At 39.3% G+C, this 18,842-nt stretch overlaps 1 protein-coding gene across 5 annotated transcripts in view; it reads left to right on the plus strand.

The window, feature by feature from the left end:
- The window catches only part of AGTPBP1 (ATP/GTP binding carboxypeptidase 1), a 142,608-nt gene that overhangs the window by 3,655 nt on the left and 120,111 nt on the right, over positions 1 to 18,842 (plus strand). For 4 of the 5 annotated variants that reach the window (XM_021064641.2, XM_005656805.4, XM_005656806.4 and 1 more), the window contains exon 2: positions 14,906 to 14,970. The exons of the other annotated variant lie outside the window; for it this stretch is intronic. In XM_021064641.2, the coding sequence (XP_020920300.2) occupies positions 14,939 to 14,970 (32 nt within the window). In that variant the 5' untranslated portion in view covers positions 14,906 to 14,938. The remainder of the gene's footprint in view (positions 1 to 14,905; positions 14,971 to 18,842) is intronic. 5 annotated transcript variants of the gene reach the window in all.

Below are 18,842 nucleotides of genomic sequence, written 5' to 3' on the forward strand. Positions count from 1 at the left end.
AAAGGAGGAGTTCCCATCATGGCTCAGTGGTTAACGAATCGGACTAGGAACCATGAGGTTGCGGGTTCGATCCCTGGCCTTGCTCAGTGGGTTAAGGATCTGGCGTTGCCGTGAGCTGTGGTGTAGGCCAGCAGCTACAGCTCTGATTAGACCCCTAGCCTGGGAACCTCCGTGTGCTGCGGGCGTGGCCCTAAAAAGACAAAAAAAAAGAAGAAAAAAAAGAAAGGAAATGGCGGGATTCTCACATTTGCTTCTGCATTCAGTCTATAGCAGTATGTTGTTTGGGTTGAAGTATATATATTCAGAGAGAAACCCAGCCTCACACAGTTAATGGCTAGAAAAGGGAGGGCTATTTTGATAGCCTCCAGATAATTATGGATATTCTTATCTGGTGCTCCATCAAAACTCGGCATAAGATAGTCTTCAGTTATATAGGGGTTTGGAATGAGTTTCCACCAAATGTGAGGATTATTTTGAGCTAAAAGCAGTTGAGACACTGTGAGTTCAAGAAAAACTACTACTCCTCTCTTAAGTACCGAGAAGAATTTGAATTGGGGATTTTTTTCTTAGATAAAGAGTTATAATGCGAGATAAATTTTATCCTGTTGTCCCCACCCATATAGCAGGGCAGGTATCTAATTGCCAAACATGTGCTCTTCTTGATTGTCCTGTGAAGGACTCTTCTGCTCTCCAAAGCCTTGGGCCCCTGCCTCATTCCTTAACTCGGGGTGGCTTTTTCCACCTCATTTTACCTTTCTTATGTATGTGGGGTCTCTGACCCCTCATGGGTATGCGATTCCCATCTATCAAATTAAATTTGATTTTCTCATGTCAACTATCTCATGTCAACTTAATTTTTAGACCAACCAGAAGAACCTAGAAAGGTAGAAGAAAGTTTTCTTCCTCTCCGACAGTTGCAGTATGGAATCTGAAATCATACCAACGAACTTTTTAAAGATAATATTATATTAAAATCCATTGGTATGAACTTCCAATGGATCTTATGCCCAGGCCTGAATTTGTAAATATTGGCTCAGTGAGTTATGCAAATCTTCGAAAATGTTTACACTTTTCATTATACAGTTTCAGAAAATCACATTTGTTGATACACCACCCATGCCATCAGAAGCAAGCTAGTGGGAAGCTGTCCTGGTTGTGACATGATAGTGGATATGAGTTTTCCAGAAATATGATTTTTTTGCTTGAAAGCTCAAATTTTATCATTGGCAGCAAATATGACTGCCAGTTGATTTCTATAAATGGCAGGTAGACTTCATTTCTGAGCAAAATTTTGCCAAAATACCCAAGTCATTCTTTTAAGTAAAGCTGGTGTTTACTGAAAAAGGCTAGTTCAAGCTCTCAATTCAGTTACACAGCACTTTTCCTCAAGACAGCATCAAGCATTGTAATTCAGTATATAGCAAGAAGTGCCTCATACACATACCATTCTTTGACACAGAACATTAAAAGAACATGTATGCAAGCGCTAAGATTTAACGAAGTTAATATATATATATTTTTTTTACTATTTCAGGGACATTCTTAAGTGAAACTCTTTTTTTATAATTGCTGGTGCTCGATGGTGAAAACACAGTGAATAATAACAGTACATTTTGGCACCAGCATAATTTGTTCCAAGATGCCCCAGATTTAACACACTGCTTTTGCACTATTAGTGTAAATGCTAATATAGTTTAAAAAGCTAATAATGTTTTAGTATTATTATGAAAATAGTTTTGACCTTGTGGAAGGAGTTTATGCCTTTGTATCTAAAGTAAGTCCCTTGTAGAGAGCTTATAGTTAGTCATGTTTTTAAAACCCATTTTTGTCAGTCTCTGCATTTTGATTGGAGAGTTTAATCCATTTACATTTAAAGTAATTATTCATAAGGAGGGACATCTGTCATTTTGCTCTTTTTTAAAAATATGCTTTCTAGCTTTTTGAGTCCCTCATGTCCTGGGTATTTTGATTCTTACTGTGATATTAGTGGGAGGTGACTTAGAGCTGTGATATTTTTCTTAAAACAAAGAAACAAACAAAAAAAACCCCCCAAATTTAAATCATTTGAATGGGTCAGAGTCATAGGTTAGAGGCAAGGAAAATGTGTCAAGGCAAGAATATTAATCTCATCTATCACCTATATGGACTTAGGAATTTTGGCGTTTGCTTAAATCTAAAAATAGTCAGTTGGAATCAGTGTTGGGGGAAGAGTTATTTTAAATAAACCATTTAATTACACTGAAGTGTAGTGAGATTCTGCTCTTCCAACAATAAGACCCTGTTATTTGTAGTGTAATGAAAACATCCCATAGCAGAACAATTAGACCTTTGTTAGTGCCAGAGCACCTTTTGTGGAGTGTGTGTACTATCCAAATTCTTGCGTTTTTAATGAGGATGCATAATGAGGAAATGTAAAAGATGTAACTTTTTAAAAATAGGTTTACTGTTATCTACAGTTTTTGCTAAAATTAATGACAGTAGTGTAGGGGAAACTTGCCTTTTTCAGATGAGTTAAAACATTAATAAATCAATCATCAAATGTCATGTTTAAGGTAACTAGATGAAAATGTATACATTAACATTGTAATTCAGAGTAGTTTTATATACACAGTCCATGTCCAGTGTATATATTTCTCTCTTTATTTTTTTCATTTTTAAAAATTTTATTGAAGTATGGTTGATTTACAATGTTGTACCACTTTCTGCTGTGCAACAAAGCGATTCAGGTATACATGTACACACATCTGTTCTCTTTCAGATTCTTTTCCCACATAGATTATCATAGAATAGTAGATAGAGTTCTCTGTGCTATACAGCAGGTCCCCATTGGCCAATCATTCCATATCCCTCAGTGTGCATATGCCAGTCCCAAACCCCCACTACATCCCTACCCACCCCTCACCTGTTCCCTTTGGTAACCATACCCTTGTTTTCAAAGTCTGTGAGTCTGTTTCTGTTCTGCAAATAAGGTCATTTGTACTCTTTTTCTAGAGTCCACATGTAAGTGTCTTTTCCCTGTCTGACTAACTTTATTGGTGTTATCATCTCTAGGTTCATCCATGTTGCTGCAAATGGCATTATTTCATTCCTTTTTATCACTGAGTAATATTTCATTGCATAAAGAATCACATATTCTTGGAGTTCCCATTGTGGCGCAGTGGTTAATGAATCTGACTAGGAACCATGAGGTTGCGGGTTCGATCCCTGGCCTTGCTCAGTGGGTTAAGGATCCAGCGTTGCCGTGAGCTGTGGTGTAGGTTACAGATGTGGCTCAGATCCCTCATTGTTGTGGCTCTGGTGTAGGCTGGCGGCTACAGCTCTGATTAGAGCCCTAGCCTGGGAACCTCCATATGCCGTGGGTGCTGCCCTAGAAAAGGCAAGAAGACAAAAAAAAAGAATCACATCTTCTTTATCCATTTCTCTGTCGGTGGACATTCAGATTGCTTCCATGTCTTGGCTGCAGTGAACATTGTACTGCAGTGAACATTGGGGTGTATTTTTTTGAATTACGGTTTTCTCTGGATAGATAACCAGGAGTGGGATTGCTGGATCATATGGTAATTCTGCTTTTAGTTTTTTTGAAATTTCCATCCTGTTTTCCATAGTGGTTTTATCAGTTTACATTCCCACCAATAGTGTAAGAAGGTTTCCTTTTCTCCATACCCTCTCCAGCATTTATTGTTTGTAGACTTTTACAGATTCAATACAGTCCTTAGCACATTACTGAGGACAATTTTCACAGAGATAGAACAAAAAAAATTTTAAATTTGTATGGAAACACAAGAGACCCAGAATAGCCAAAGCTATTCTTGAGAAGGAAAAATGGAGCCGCAGGAATCAGGCTCCCTGACTTAAGACTATACTATAGAGCTATAGTCACCAAAACAGTATGATACTGGCACAAAAACAGGAATATAGATCAATGGAACAGGATAGAAAGCATAGAGGTAAACCCACTTACTTATGGGCAGCTAATCTACAACAAAGGAGGCAAGAATGTGGAGAAAAGACAGTCTCTTAAATAAGAGGTGCTGGGAAAACTGGACGGCTATGTGTAAAAGAATGAAATGAGAGCATTCTCTAACGCCATACACAAAAATAAACTCAAAATGCTTTAAAGACCTAAATGTAAGACTGCATACTATAAAACTCTTAGAGGAAATCAAAGGCAGAACACTCTGACATAAATTATAGCAATATCTTCTCAGATCCACCTCCTAGAGTAATGAAAATAAAAACAAAAATAAACAAATGGGACCTAATTAAACTTAAAAGTTGTTCCATGGCAAAGAAAACTATAAACAAAATGAAAAGACAGCCCACAGAATGGGAGAAAATATTTGCAAATGAAGTGACTGACAAGGGATTAATCTCCAAAATATACAAACACCTCATGCAGCTCAATATCCAAAAAACAATTGATAAAAAAAAGCAGAATATCTAAATAGATATTTCTCCAAAGAAGACATACAGGTGGCCAAAAAACATATGAAAAAATGCTTAACATCTCTAATCATTAGAGAAATGGAGGTCAAAACTGCTGTGAGATACCATCTTTTGCCAGCCAGAATGTCCTTCGTCAAAAAATTTGCTCTTCATTTAAATGGTGATGATCTTTATCTGCCCATTGCTGGGAATGTTACTCCTCTTTCCTGTAGACACCAGATATTATTTACCTTCTTCCTTCAGAGTTTCTTTTTCCTTTAATTATGTTGCCAAGGGTATAAACACATTCTTTGAGATCTTCCTTATGAAATAATCAGGATTTGCAAATTTTCCATCATATTGACATAGTTGGTATGAGGGAATAGTCCTCCCTGATGTTCTCAAAAGTGATTTCTTCCTTTCAGATGATGAAACAATTAGAGAGCCCTGAAAAAAAGATGACGGCTTTTCCAGCATACTTGTTTTCCCATTCGCCATGGTTAGAACCCGCTCCTCAGATCTTTTTTAACTGCAGTCTCTTCCTAGTTGCCCACAACCATTCCAGCAAGAACAATTATCTGGTGCTTAACAGCAAAGGTTATAGTTATTGATTAGAGCAGTGCTTCCCAAATGTTTTTTAAACAGTGGAAGCTTTGTGGCTAATGATAGCCAGTGGGGAGACCCATTAGTAAAGAGATGTGAGCAAAAGCGCGAAGTCTTTCTAGTTGAATGGGAACTGGACCAAGTTGTTTAAGCCAGACAAGTCAAAGGGAATCATATTTCCTCAGCTTGTTTTTAAAAGATTTCGATGGGGCTTTGGAGTGTGAACAGTGAATGCTTCTTGACATTTTTTTTCTTGTTTTAGCAGTTTGACTTAAATTTAAAACAATGTGTATTTGGAGTATTGATATATTTAGAATATACAACTTTACCTTTGCCGTGTGTTGAATTTCTTCTGTGGCATGTTTGTGGAATGAAAATTAGGACAGTTCACATGTATGAAATCTTGATGCCTCGAGTGTGGGTGCTAGTTATTGACTTGGCTGATGAGCCTGATTCTAGGATTAAGCCAGTGAAAACTGAGGGTTTCAGTTTTTAGATTCTCTAGGCTCTGGAACTAATTCTACTTGAGAGCAAAAGATTAGAAAAATCTCAAGTATTCAGGAGATCCAAAACTTTGTACTTTTTGTGAACTAGACTATACAAAATTGTTTACTTTTCCTTGTTGTGTGGGCTATCTTGAGCAAGTTTATCTTGTTTGTATGATTTCTCTTAAGACCAGAGTCTCACATTTAATTCTAGTATAAGTCACCTTTAAACATATAAAAGGCAACTCATACAGACTCTTCTCCCAATTTAGGGAAGTGTATACTGTAGATTTTTATGTGGCAGCATGATTTTTAGTGTAGCTCCCCCCCCCAAACCTCTTTTGGGTAAATAACTCAGAATATATCCCTGCAAGAGCCAGGTGATTCAGTAGTTTTGCTTTCGTGTAAAAGATACTGTATTCCATCATGGAAAGCAGGCTTGGAGGTACAGAAGGTCTGAGTCCATTACCATAATTTTGAAATTGTTGAATTATGAAGCTATCTGCAGAGACTAAAATTTTTTTTAAAAAAAGTTTTATTGAGGTATAACTCACATATCAGACAATGTCACCAGTTAAAGTATGCAATTCAGTGCATTTTAGTACATTTACAGAGTTGTGCAGCCATCAGCCCAATCAATTTTAGGAACCTTTTCATTACTACCCAAAGAAGCCCCACATCCTTTTAAGCCTCTTCCTGCTCACCCATTCTCATCTCTCCTTGTCCCAGGTAACTGCTAATCAGCTTCCTCTCTATATTTCATATAGATGGAATTATATAATTATGTGCTTTTTTCTTGACTGGCTTCTTCCACTGAGCATAATATTGTCAAGCTTCATCCAGATAGCACATCTAAGTACCTTGTCTCTTTTTGTCACCGCATAATATTGCTCTGAATGGATATACTGCATTTTATTTATCCATTCGTCAGTTGATGGGCATTTAGGTGGTTTCCACTTTTTGGTTATTATGATAAATGCTGTTATGAATATTTATGTATAGGTTTTTGTATGGATATAAGTTTTCACTTCTTTGAGTATGTCCCAAGAAATGAACTAGTGGAGTCATTATGGCCACTTTAGCCTTTTGAGGAACTGCTAGGCTGTTTTCAAAGCAGCTGTACCGTTTTACATTCCCATCAACAATGTATGAGGATTCTAGTTTCTCCATGTCCACAGATTCTTTTCATTATCTGTATTTTTAATTATAGATATTCTAGTAGGTATGAAGTGGTATCTCATTGTAGACTACTTTTTTAAAAATAGCAGTTAGGCATTAGAGGAATGATAATACTCTTAGGTAAAGTTAATATTACAATTAAAGTGTATATGGGTTGACCTAGGAGTATCCACAGCCCTTCTCTTTTTTTTTTAACTCAGTTTTTTTTTTTTTTTTTTTTTGGGTCTTTTTATCTTTTTGAGGGCTGCACCTGCGGCATATGGAGGTTCCCAGGCTAGGGGTCTAATTGGAGCCGCAGCTGCTGGCCTACACCACAGCCCCAGCAACACCCGATCTGAGCCGCGTCTGTGACCTACACCACACGTCTGGGCAACGTTGGATCCTTAACCCACTGAACGAGGCCAGGGATCGAACCCGCACCCTCATGGTTCCTAGTCAGATTTGTTAACCACCAAGCCATGCCAGGAACTCTGAGGGTGTTTTTTGTTTTGTTTTTTTTGCTGGGCCTGCAGCTTACAGAGTTTCCCAGGCCAGGGATCAAACCCAGGCTACAGCAGTGACCAGAATCACAGCATTGATAACACTGGATCATTAATTGCTAGGCCACCAGCAAACTCCTGTTATAGATATTTTATATAAGTGGGAGCATAGAATATTTGTTGTTTTGTTTCTGGCTTATCTCACTCAGTATATTTTCAACATTCATTCATATTGTCACGTGTGTTGGAACTTTATTCCTTTGACTGGCTAAATAACATTCCATCATGTATATACACAGTCTGCTCACTCAGCTCTCGGTGGACACTTAGGTTGTTTCTGCGTCTTGGTGTTGGGAATAATCCCACTATGCACGTGGACATACAATTGTCTGTTCAAGTCTCCCGTTTTCAATTCTTGTGCATATGTACCTAGGAGTAGAATTGCTGGGTCACTTGGTAGGTCTATATGTAGCTTTTGAGGAACCACTGAACTGTTTTCCGTAGTAGTTGCACCATTTTACATTGCCACCAGCATTGTGTGAAGAGTTTCGATGTATTCACATTCCTTTTTTTTTTTTTTTTTTTTTGTCTTTTTGCCTTTTCTAGGGCTGCTTCCTGAGGCACATGGAGGTTCCCAAGCTAGGGGTCCAATCGGAGCCGTAGCTACCTGCCTACGCCAGAACCACAGCAACGTGGGATCCGAGCCGCGTCTGCAACCTACACCCCAACTCACGGCAACGCTGGATCCTTAACCCACTGAGCAAGGGCAGGGATCAAACCCACAACCTCATGGTTTCTAGTCAGATTCGTTAACCACTGCACCACAACGGGAACTCCCTTTATTCACATTCTTGACCACACTTGTTATTTACTGTTTTTTTTTTATTTTTATTTTTTATTATAGCCATCCTGGGGTGAAGTAATATTGGGATTCTAATTTGCATTTACCTAATGACTAATGGTGTTGAGCATCTCTTCGTGTGCTGATTGGCCATTTGTATATCTTCTTTGGGAAAATGTCTATTCAAACCCTTTGCCTGTTTTTCAATCAGACTGTCTTTTTATTGTGAGTTGTAGGTGTTCTGTGTATATTCTGGATATTAAATCCTGATCAGATGTATGATTTGTGGATATTTTCTTCTACTCTGTATATTATCTTTACACTTTCTTAATAATGTCCTTTGGTGCACAAAAGTTGTTAATTTTGAAGTCCAATTTATGTATTTTTTCTTTTGTTCCTTGTGCTTTTGTTGCCATAACTAAGAGTCCATTGCCAAATTCAGTGTCATATAGACTTACCTCCATTTTTTCTTCTAAGAGTTTTAGAGTTTTAGATCATTGATTTGTTTTGAGTTAATTTTTACATACAGTGTGAGTAGAAGTGCAGCGTCATTCTTTTGCATGTGGAAATCCAGTTGTCCTAGCAAGAGAAGAGACTATTCTTTTATTATGGAATGGATTTGGCATCCTTATCAATAATCAGTTGGCCATAGATGTATGTATTTATTTCTAGACTTTCAGTTTTATTCCATTGATCTCTTTTTCTGTCTTTTTGCCAGTACCATTGTAAATTGATTTTTAACCAGCATTAACTACAAACGTGAAAATTATTGACATTGTAAATAGCAAAGCTACTAAAACCCATAAGACAAAAAGTAATATTAATAAAATACAGCCTGTTATAATTTATATACCAGAATTCAAAAAAACCTTTTTTTTTCCTGACATGATGAGGCTCAAATATAGGTCCAAAAGTTACAAATGATTTTATATATATATATATATATATATATATATATATATATATGCATACACACACACACACACACACACGCATATATAGGCTTCTTGATCTTTTATGGAAAAGCTTTATACAGTAAAGATGTTTCGAAAACCAAAGAGTGAAGTTTATCTCTTTCATATGAAACTTGTTTTTGTTTTCTTTTGTTGAAATAACCATTCACAGATTTCATTTTAACTGACAGGAGATGGTTTCCTCCTTGCTCTTGATGCTTATTAAATAAAAAAGTTCACATAAAAAGTTGAAAACCAGAGTTCCCATCATAGCTCAGTGGAACCGAATCTGACTAGCATCCATGAGGACACCGGTTCAATCCCTGACCTCACTCAGTGGGTTAAGGATCTGGCATTGCTGTGGGCTATGGTGTAGGTCGCAGACACAGCTGGGATGCCACATTGCTATGGCTGTGGTGTAGGCCGGCAGCTGCAGCTCCAATTTGACCCCTAGCCTGGGAACTTCCAGATGCCATGGATGCCACCCTAAAAAAAAGCAAAACAAAACAAAACAAAACAAAAAACCTGTTCACTCAAAAATGTTTACAGAACTATGTGAAAACCTGGACAAAGAGCACAAGCACATAAATCTCCCGCTACCTGCAGAAACCCAGGAGCTTAGCAGCTGAAGAGTTCCCAGAGGGCGACTGAGCTGAATGGTGAACCACAGAGGGACTTTCACAAACCCAGCAGGCCAGACTCTGCTAAGTGCTTAAAGGATGAAGAATGGCTACGGAAACTAGCCAACTTAACAAACGTGTGTTATCACATGAGGCAAATGAACCACTCTCTGCGAGACCTCAGAGGAACCATTCTGACTTCACGTGACAGCATTTGGCAGTGGAGGGGGCGGGGAATCAAGGGACAAAAGGCTATCAAAAGATGCTCCTATTGCTGCTTGGGTTTGAAAGAGAAAAAAGCTGCAGATCTCAAGTCTCGCTGACCTAGAAGAAGAACATTTAGAAATAAAATTGAACAGTATTTTCCCTTTCTTTTCAAACAAGTATAAGACTGAATGATGGACCCTTTATCCGAATCTTCCGCACAGGCCGAGAACTTGACTTTGAAGAAGATGAATTTTGTATGCTTTGTGCAGTCTGATTATAAACTCAAGATGAGGTTGACTGATTTGTCCCTCATAAGTGCTGGATTTCTATCAGAGTAGTGTCCTGCAAAATCGCAGGAGGATAATAAACCAAATTGAAACATTTGGTTTTCAACTTGTTTTTTAGGGCCACACCCTCAGCATATGGATAGAACCTGTGTCCTCATGGATACTGGTTGGGGTCACTACCGCTGAGCCACAACGGGAACTCCAGTGTGAACAGGTTTTTGTTTAATAAAGTTAATCATTTTATGTGGCTTCAAATAGAACTTCTTCATTTCATCTCCCAGAGCTTTTGGACACAAGCAGTTCTCTGTGAAGAAAACACTGTGTTGTAAAGTCAGATTCTTTCTTTATTTCTTTTTTAAACAAGAGTGGCACATCTTCATGTGGAGTCAGCTGTCGATGGGACCTTTTCAGCACAGAGGCCAACGTAGTGTCTCCAAGACAGACCTTTTGTTTCTAGACAGGAGGACAAAACATTAACTATCCTGTCATTTGCTGGCTTGGGGCCGTACTCTGTATCAAAAAATGTTTTCTTGATTTCACCATTTTCAAATCTTATAAGCACATAATGTATCTATCATATAATCTTACAGATATCACAGATAATGAACTCTGTTGGCTCATCCATCTAGATAATCTAGATAAACTTGTTTTTCTATTTAACACATGAAGTCTTTAACATCACGTGTCATGTCAGTACATTGACTTATTTAAGCAAAAGCTTCATCATGTTTGTTTTGAGAATCCACTAACTTGTCAGATGAGTGTAATTCGCAGCTGTGTGTTTTGAACATTGCTGGAGCCACTTGCTGCACTTGAAATGTTCTCTACAGACAGCGCAAAATGCAATAGGATATCCCATTGTATAAACCCATTGATATAGTAGTGTTCATTGTGTGCGTCTCTTTTTGCGCTAATTTATTGAAATGATCACAAGATACAGTTCTTCGTTACTAATCTTACCAGACTTGTCCCCCCGGACCTTCTGTCATACCTCCGCCTCAAAAATTGCCACATTGGATTATCAGGCGTATTTGTAAATTACAGATGTTACTATGTAAGACAGAAGGGCATACCAAACAACTCATTGAGAACATCACTGAAAGTCCAAAAAATTCACAATATAGGTTCTTTGTCATTTATTCAGTCCAGTTTTGGAGTATTCACACCGATAGCAAAGCGTTAGGAATGAGGGCAACAGGATGTACTGTTTTTTCATTAAAATTAAAAATTTCCCTCCAGTTTTTCATTACACTCGTAGAGCTAGTTTGCTCCTGTAAGGCAGTTGGCAGTGCAGAGGGGGAATTAGGGGAGGTCATTTGAGAGGCAGAGGCTAATACTCTTTGGCCTGTTATTACCTCACTGTGCCACACAGCCTCCAGTTATCAAGGCCACTTCTCACCAAATGAACGTGGCCCTACTGTGCGCACGCACACACACGGCCGATTTGTAACCAAATTGTTTGTTATGCTGCCATTGCTTGGTGCGCAAAAGTAGAAGAGAGAGAACCCCCCACCCCCATTCATGAGCTTTCAAAGCCTTCTAGCAACAGCTTGTGGACCCCACATTGAGAAACCTTGGGCTGGACTTTGGGACCTCTGCCTGCACTGCCGTCGGAGAACTAAGTATGCCTAAGTTGGTTCTTCCCTGTGGAATCAGGTGGCCTATGTCTGAGTTTCAGTCTCATAAATCTCATGAATGATGTAATTGAGATTGGCGGATTTAAACACATCTGGATCCCTAGCTGTAGAGAGTCTGGGAAGTACTTTTTTTTTTTTTTTTTTTTTTTTTAAAGCTTTCACATTCCTTGTTCCCATAGTGTAGAAAGGCACACTGGAGAGAAATGGGGGTAGATGATATTGTGCCAGTATGCCACATCCACTGTATTATTAGGTTTTTTAAAAATGAAGACTCCTTGCTCATTGTGTCGTAAAATAGTCTCCAAACCAGTCTTTGTTTGCTCATTCAGAAATTTATTTAGCACCTGCAGTGTGCTGACACTGTTCTTAGGAAAACATTAGTGAGCAAAACAAAGATTTCTGCCCTTATGGAGCTTTAACAATAGTGGTAAGAAATAGAAAATACACAGTACACATAGTTCAATAAATTGTCTAGTTTACAAGGTGCTTGTTGAAAAGTCGAACAAGCGACCACTGAGATACTAGGTACTAAACCATATGATTTCTTTAAATTCTTTTTTTTTTTTTTTTTTTTTTTTGTCTTTTTGCCATTTCTTGGGCCACTCCTGTGGCATATGGAGGTTCCCAGGCTAGGGGTCGAATTGGAGCTGTAGCTGCCAGCCTACGCCAGAGCCATAGCAACGCAGGATCCTAGCCGCGTCTGCGACCTACACCACAGCTCACGGCAACGCCAGAACCTTGACCCACTGAGCAAGGGCAGGGATCGAACCCGCAACCTCATGGTTCCTAGTCGGATTCTTTAACCACTGCGCTACGACGGGATCTCCATTTTTTTAAAAATTATTATTATTATTATTTTTTGTCTTTTTGCCATTTCTTGATTTCTTATTGTGGTTGTATCAGGAATCTTGGGTTGCTGCTTTTTCCTCAAAACCTTGAGGAAATGAAGGAACCCATTGTGGTTGCTTTTGTAGTCACCAGTGGTGGTAAGCTGCTCAGGTCTGGGATGAATTAGACTGTACGATTGATGTATGTGGTGTGACAGGGGCATATATTGTAAGCATATAGGAATAAACTGGTCCCTTAACCATTGGTTTTGACACCTGGTCCTATATAATCACTTATTGACTAGTACAGGTTTCTGTTACTTTTTTTTTTTTTTTTTTTTTTGGTCTTTTTAGCTATTTCTTGGGCTCTTCCCACGGCATATGGAGGTTCCCAGGCTAGGGGTCTAATCGGAGCTGTAGCCACCGGCCTACGCCAGAGCCACAGCAACGCGGGAGCCGCGTCTGCAACCTACACCACAGCTCACGGCGGCCACGCCGGATCGTTAACCCACTGAGCAAGGGCAAGGACCGAACCCGCAACCTCATGGTTCCTAGTCGGATTCATTAACTACTGCGCCACGACGGGACTCCCGGTTCTGTTACTTTTGAACCATTCTGTACATAATTCTGAATACATGTTTCCTCATTTATAATTGAGGTGTAAGAAAAATGAAAAAAAAAGTTTATTTTGTTAACATCCTTTGTTATTGATGAAAGATATCCAGAATACTCTCCCTAGGCTTCCCCTTTTGCTTGTTAGCTTTGCAACACCTGTGTCACCCATTCCTGTATTAAATAACTACTATTGAAAAAAGGAGTTCCTGTCGTGGCTTAGCGGTTAGTGAACCCGACTAGCATCCATGACGATGCGGGTTCGATCCTTGGCCTTGCTCAGGGGGTTAAGGGTCCAGCGTTGCCGGGAACTGTGGTGTAGGTCGAAGATGCTGTGTGGATCCTGGATCCTGTGTGGCTGTGGCGTAGGCCAGCGGCTACAGCTCTGATTTGACCCCTAGCCTGGGAACCTCCGTTTGCTGCAGGTGTGGCCCTAAAAAGACAAAACAAACAAACCAAAAAATTAAGGTTTTAAAATGTGTAATGTGTACTTTCTAAAGATGAAATGTATATTGATTGAAGGAATATATGCATAAGTATATTAAATGAGATGATGTTTTCACAGGTTTTTGCTCTGTCTGAACAATTTTTTGTGCACTAAAAAGCATTTTCAATCCCTGGCCTTGCTCAGTGGGTTGAGGACCTGGTGTTGCCCTGAGCTGTGGTGTAGGTCGCAGATGTGGCTCGGATCTGACGTTGCTGTGGCTGTGGTGTAGGCTGGCAGCTGCTCCAATTTGACCCCTCGCCTGGAAACCTCCATATGCCGCAGGTGCGGCCCTAAAAAGACAAAAAGACGAAAAAAATAGTGTTTTCATATAGAAATAGTCATATGTATTTACTAGTATTTGACTGCCATGTGAATAGTGGACAATACACTAGTCACAGGATGCTGTGGTGTTTTCGAATATTTTAAGGTGGACTATTAGATCAGGAAGGACAGTTTGAATTGTTGCCAAAGGAATCTTGGCACTTTATCATAAACTATGTAATGTTTGTGCATTTTGGTAGCACCAGGATTTTTTTTTTTTTAATCCCTTGGTGCTTCATTTCTTGAGTCAGTACCCCCATCTCTGTCCCCCTCTTTGTCTGCTCTTAAGAATAACATTGCTTGTTCTTCTTCTGTGACTCTCTGGCTGCTTCTCCTTCTCCTCACTCTTCCTGGAGCTCCTCCTCCAGATGCTTTTCTCATGTCTTACAATTTATCCTTTTTTTTTCAAGTTCCTTTGCTGTTTTGGGTATATGATTTTGAAAAGACCCCCCCCCTTTTTTTTTGTCTTTTTTGTCTTTTTCCAGGGCCGCACCCATGGCATATGGAGGTTCCCAGGCTAGGGGTCTAATCATAGCTGTAGCCACCGGCCTACACCACAGCCACAGCAACGCCAGATCAGAGCTGAGTCTGCGACCTACACCACAGCTCACGCCGGATCCTTAACCCACTAAGCAAGACCCAGGGACTGAACCTGCAACCTCATGGTTCCTAGTCGGATTCGTTAACCACTGAGCCACGATGGGAACTCCAGCCCCAGGATTTTTAATAACATTCTACTGGCTGATTTTAGATAATTTAATAGTCACAAATTGCACACTGACGTGACCTGCCAGAGGCACATAAAAATCAAACATTCTCCTGTGGTTTCCAGTCTTATCTTGTGTTGTTCATAATAAAAACTTTCAGTTGTATGACTTTTATGACATCTAATATATAGAAAACAAAATTGTGTTTAATATCATTGAATTTTTTTTTTTTCAGATTATCTGCAATGGTGAAATGAAGTAACTCAAGATGAGCAAGTTAAAAGTGGTACCAGAGAAAAGGTACTGTCATTTTAAATACCAGTATATGTAAATTACAGGAACAATACATGAAGTTGCTATTTGAAACTTTTTACTTAAAAGTTATTTGTTTTAATATAGCATGTTATATTTATGTTATTTTATTATTATTTATTAGTGTTTAACTTTTCAGTTAAAGCAGGAATCAGCAAACTCTGACCTGTGGGCCAAACCCCGGCTATCTCTTGTTTTTGTATGGCTTGTGAGCCAAGAATGGTGCTGCATTTCTAAATGTTGGGGGGAAAAAAAAATAAGAATACTTTATGACACATGAAGATTATATGAAGTTCAAATTTCAGTGTACATAAACTTTTACTAGAATACAGCTGGGCTCATTCATTTATATACTGTCTGGCCACTGAATTTCTTTTTTTCTTACATTAGACTTGCTCAAAGCACATCAATTTCTACAAAAAATTTACTATACACTTTCCATCTTTAGAGGCTTCTGTCGGTGCTCTCTTTAGTTTATTGATTTTTGTCACTTTTAGATTTATTTCTCAACTGCGAGGTATCTGTTAAACCCTTTGATGTACCTAAGTCAACACTGACTCTGTGAAGGGAGAAAAGAAGCATAAATAGAACACAAAATATAGTGTTTTGCAGAAAATGGGTATTGAGTATGTCCTAAAGAAATGAGCCCTGTTCTCTTTTTTTACATGACGCTTATAATCTGATGAGAAAACCCTGCACAAATGCGATTTCGTGGTTTAACCAGGGTATAGTGAAATGTTAAATTGTGAGGCCCATAGAGTTAGAAAACCAGGACCTCATACATAGGTGTTTATTGTGTAATATGGACTTGAAGAGGCAGGGCTGGCTTGAGGATTTCTTACTTTTTAGCACATCTGGAGGGGTGGGTGGAATATTGATTCTTGCCGCATTTCGACACAGATTATAGTTGGACGAGTTAGATTGGCATGTGAGTGGGTGACCAGTCACATCAAGTAATCAGGTTTTATGAGATACTTGCAGCAGAATTTTTCTGTGCTCCCCACTGTCCAGCATCGTGGTCATGCCCTACATGTTATCATCAGCAAAACTCTCACATCAAAGTGCTTATTCAGACTTTTCCTTCTCCAACAATCATCTTTGATTTTTCGAGTTCACTTGCTCAAATCTCGCTACTGCAAGAGCTCTCCCTTCCCCAGAGTTCTCACCTGCTGATTTTGATTTTCTCTTATTCATCTCTTCCTCTCTTAGCCGGCACAGAGTCCATGGTTCATCTTTGCCCTCTTCCAAATACCTGGAATGGTTTTCCTCACTTTGTCTTTTTTTCATCATGCATACCGGACCAAGTCCTTTCCCTGGGTAGACCTTTACCGAGCAGCCGAATGATGTTGGAGGATGAACTTAACTTGGAAGATAAGGCTGAAAATTACTTATCATCGACCTGAACAGAGCCCAGCAATCTTACTCCTGTGGTTCCTATAAAGCTCATTTTCTCAATTTATGTAATGACTCTTTTACACTTTATACCTTCCAAACCCTCAGATGTATCATATACATACCCTTGGCAATTGACTTTCTCTCATGACAGCACAGAGATATATACAGTTTATCATCCTCATACATCTCACCCGAAGTTTACACATCCCCCTCTTTCTGATTCTGTCCTCTGCCTACCCTCCTGTTATTTACTACAACAGAGGATGTGTCACCTTTCACCTTTCTTGTCAGAGACTAATAGTGTCACCTGTGTTGTAGATTTCACTTCCTGTCTTCCTTTTCAGGGTCTTTTATTTTTTTATTTTTATTTTAATTTTTTTTGTCTTTTTAGGGCCGCATATGGAGGTTCCCAGGCTAGGGGTCTAATCGGAGCTGAAGCCGCCTGCCGACGCCAGAGCCACAGCAACGCGGGATCCAAGCCGGATCTGTGATCTACACCACAGCTCACGGCAACGCCGGATCCTTGACCCACTGAGCAAGGCCAGGGATTGAACCCTCAACCTCATGAATACTAGTCGGATTTGTTAACCACTGAGCCACGACGGGAACTCCCTCAGGGTCTTTTAATCATTAGTATTCTTCTATCTTGAATCTTCAGTTCCTCCATTCCTGACCATTTAAATGTGATCTGGGCTTTCTGATATTTAGACTTGGCTCTTCCATTACTACTCACTTTATCTGATTTCATTAAAAGCCACACATTTTGAAATAGCCAATAAATGCAATCTGTGTCTCATTTCACACTCTCCAACTACTCCTGTTTGGTCCTGCTTTATCTACTACACCAACTGTACTTGTTAAGGTCACCTGTACATTTTTAAGCAGCTTTATTGAGATATAATAATCATACTTCAAGCTATACATAAAGAGTACTGTTTGGTAAGTATGCATATAATTATGAAATCATCCTCTCAATCAAAATAACGCACATCTTTATCATGCTCAAATGCCTCCTGATGCCCCGCCCATTTTTTGTCTTTTTAGGGCCACACCTGCAGCATATAGAGGTCAAATATGGTCCCAGGCTAGGGGCTGAATCAGAGCTGTAGCTGCCAGCCTACACCACAGCCACAGCTACAGCCACGCCAAATCTCAGCCGCATCTGCGACCTATACCACAGCTCACGGCAATGCCGGATCCTTAACCCGCTGAGTGAGGCCAGGGATTGAACCTGTGTCCTCAAGGCTGCTAGTCAGACTCATTTCCCCTGAGCCATGACAGGAACTCCCTTTGCCCTTTGGTAATCTTTCTCTCCCACCCCATCCGTCACTCCAGGCAACCACTGATCTTCTCTCTGACACTACAGATTTGTTTAATTTTTTAGAACTTTGTATAAATGGAACCATACAATAAGTCTTTTGAGGGGGTTGGAGTAGAAATTAAGGGTGTGGGTATGCCTTCTTTAATTCAGCACAATTATTTTTGAGAGTCATCTGTTATAATCATACCTTTTTTTTGATTAATAAGTAATGTTCCATTGTACTGATATACCAGTTTGTTTATCCATTTCACTTTTAGACATTTGGGATGCTTCCAGTCTTTGATTGTTACAAACAAAGCTGTTATGAGTGTTTGTATGAGTATACTAATTTTTACTTGGACTTATGCTTGCTTTTCTATTTGCTAAATAGCTCCTCAATTTATATCTTAAGATAAAAAGATAATAAAATTTATTTGTAATGTGAAGATAGGTTCTTTAGTCCTTACATTTGCTTGGGAAATTATTTGTTGCAAGATAATATTTATACACTATTGTACATTGAAAAAATTTATGTTTTTAGGCGAATAGCTCTAAGGCCGAGTATAAACTCAAAGAGTCAAAAGCAGTCGGAGACCACTACAGTGAAACAAACATCTGAGTGGTGATGTCTTGAAAATGTATATTGGAAGGTTATTTGATATATTTCACATCGATCATATTTTCCATTCCATGATTGTCTCATTGAAAGTAATTGACATTTGGGAGGTCCCCTCGTGGCTCAGCGGAAATGAATCCTACTAGGAACCATGAGGTTGCGGGTTCCATCCCTGGCCTCGCTCAGTGGGTTAAGGATCCGACGTTGCCGTGAGCTGTGGTGTAGGTCACAGATGAAGCTCAGATCTCGTGTTGCTGTGGCTGTGGTGTAGGCTGGCAGCTACAGCTCCGATTAGACCCCTAGCTTGGAAACCTCCATATGCCGCAGGTGCTGCCCTAAAAGGACAAAAATAAAAAAAAATAATAAAAAAATAATTGACATTAACAGTTATAAATGGAACCTCCCGAGGTTGGTCTAGGTTTTGTTTTGATTCATCTAAAAAGAGAGTAAGAGAGGGACGGCACAAGGTTTTCTGAGTCTCCTTATTTAAAAATTTCCTGCTTTGCAGGGTAGCTCAAATTGCCCATTGCACAGCTGTAGAGCACCCCC

This window comes from Sus scrofa, chromosome 10 (genome assembly GCF_054392235.1).
Source record: "Sus scrofa isolate SSC_HxYL_T2T_F1_AM1 chromosome 10, Sscrofa_HxYL_maternal_Yorkshire_Landrace_v2.0, whole genome shotgun sequence".
Lineage (NCBI taxonomy): Eukaryota > Metazoa > Chordata > Mammalia > Artiodactyla > Suidae > Sus > Sus scrofa.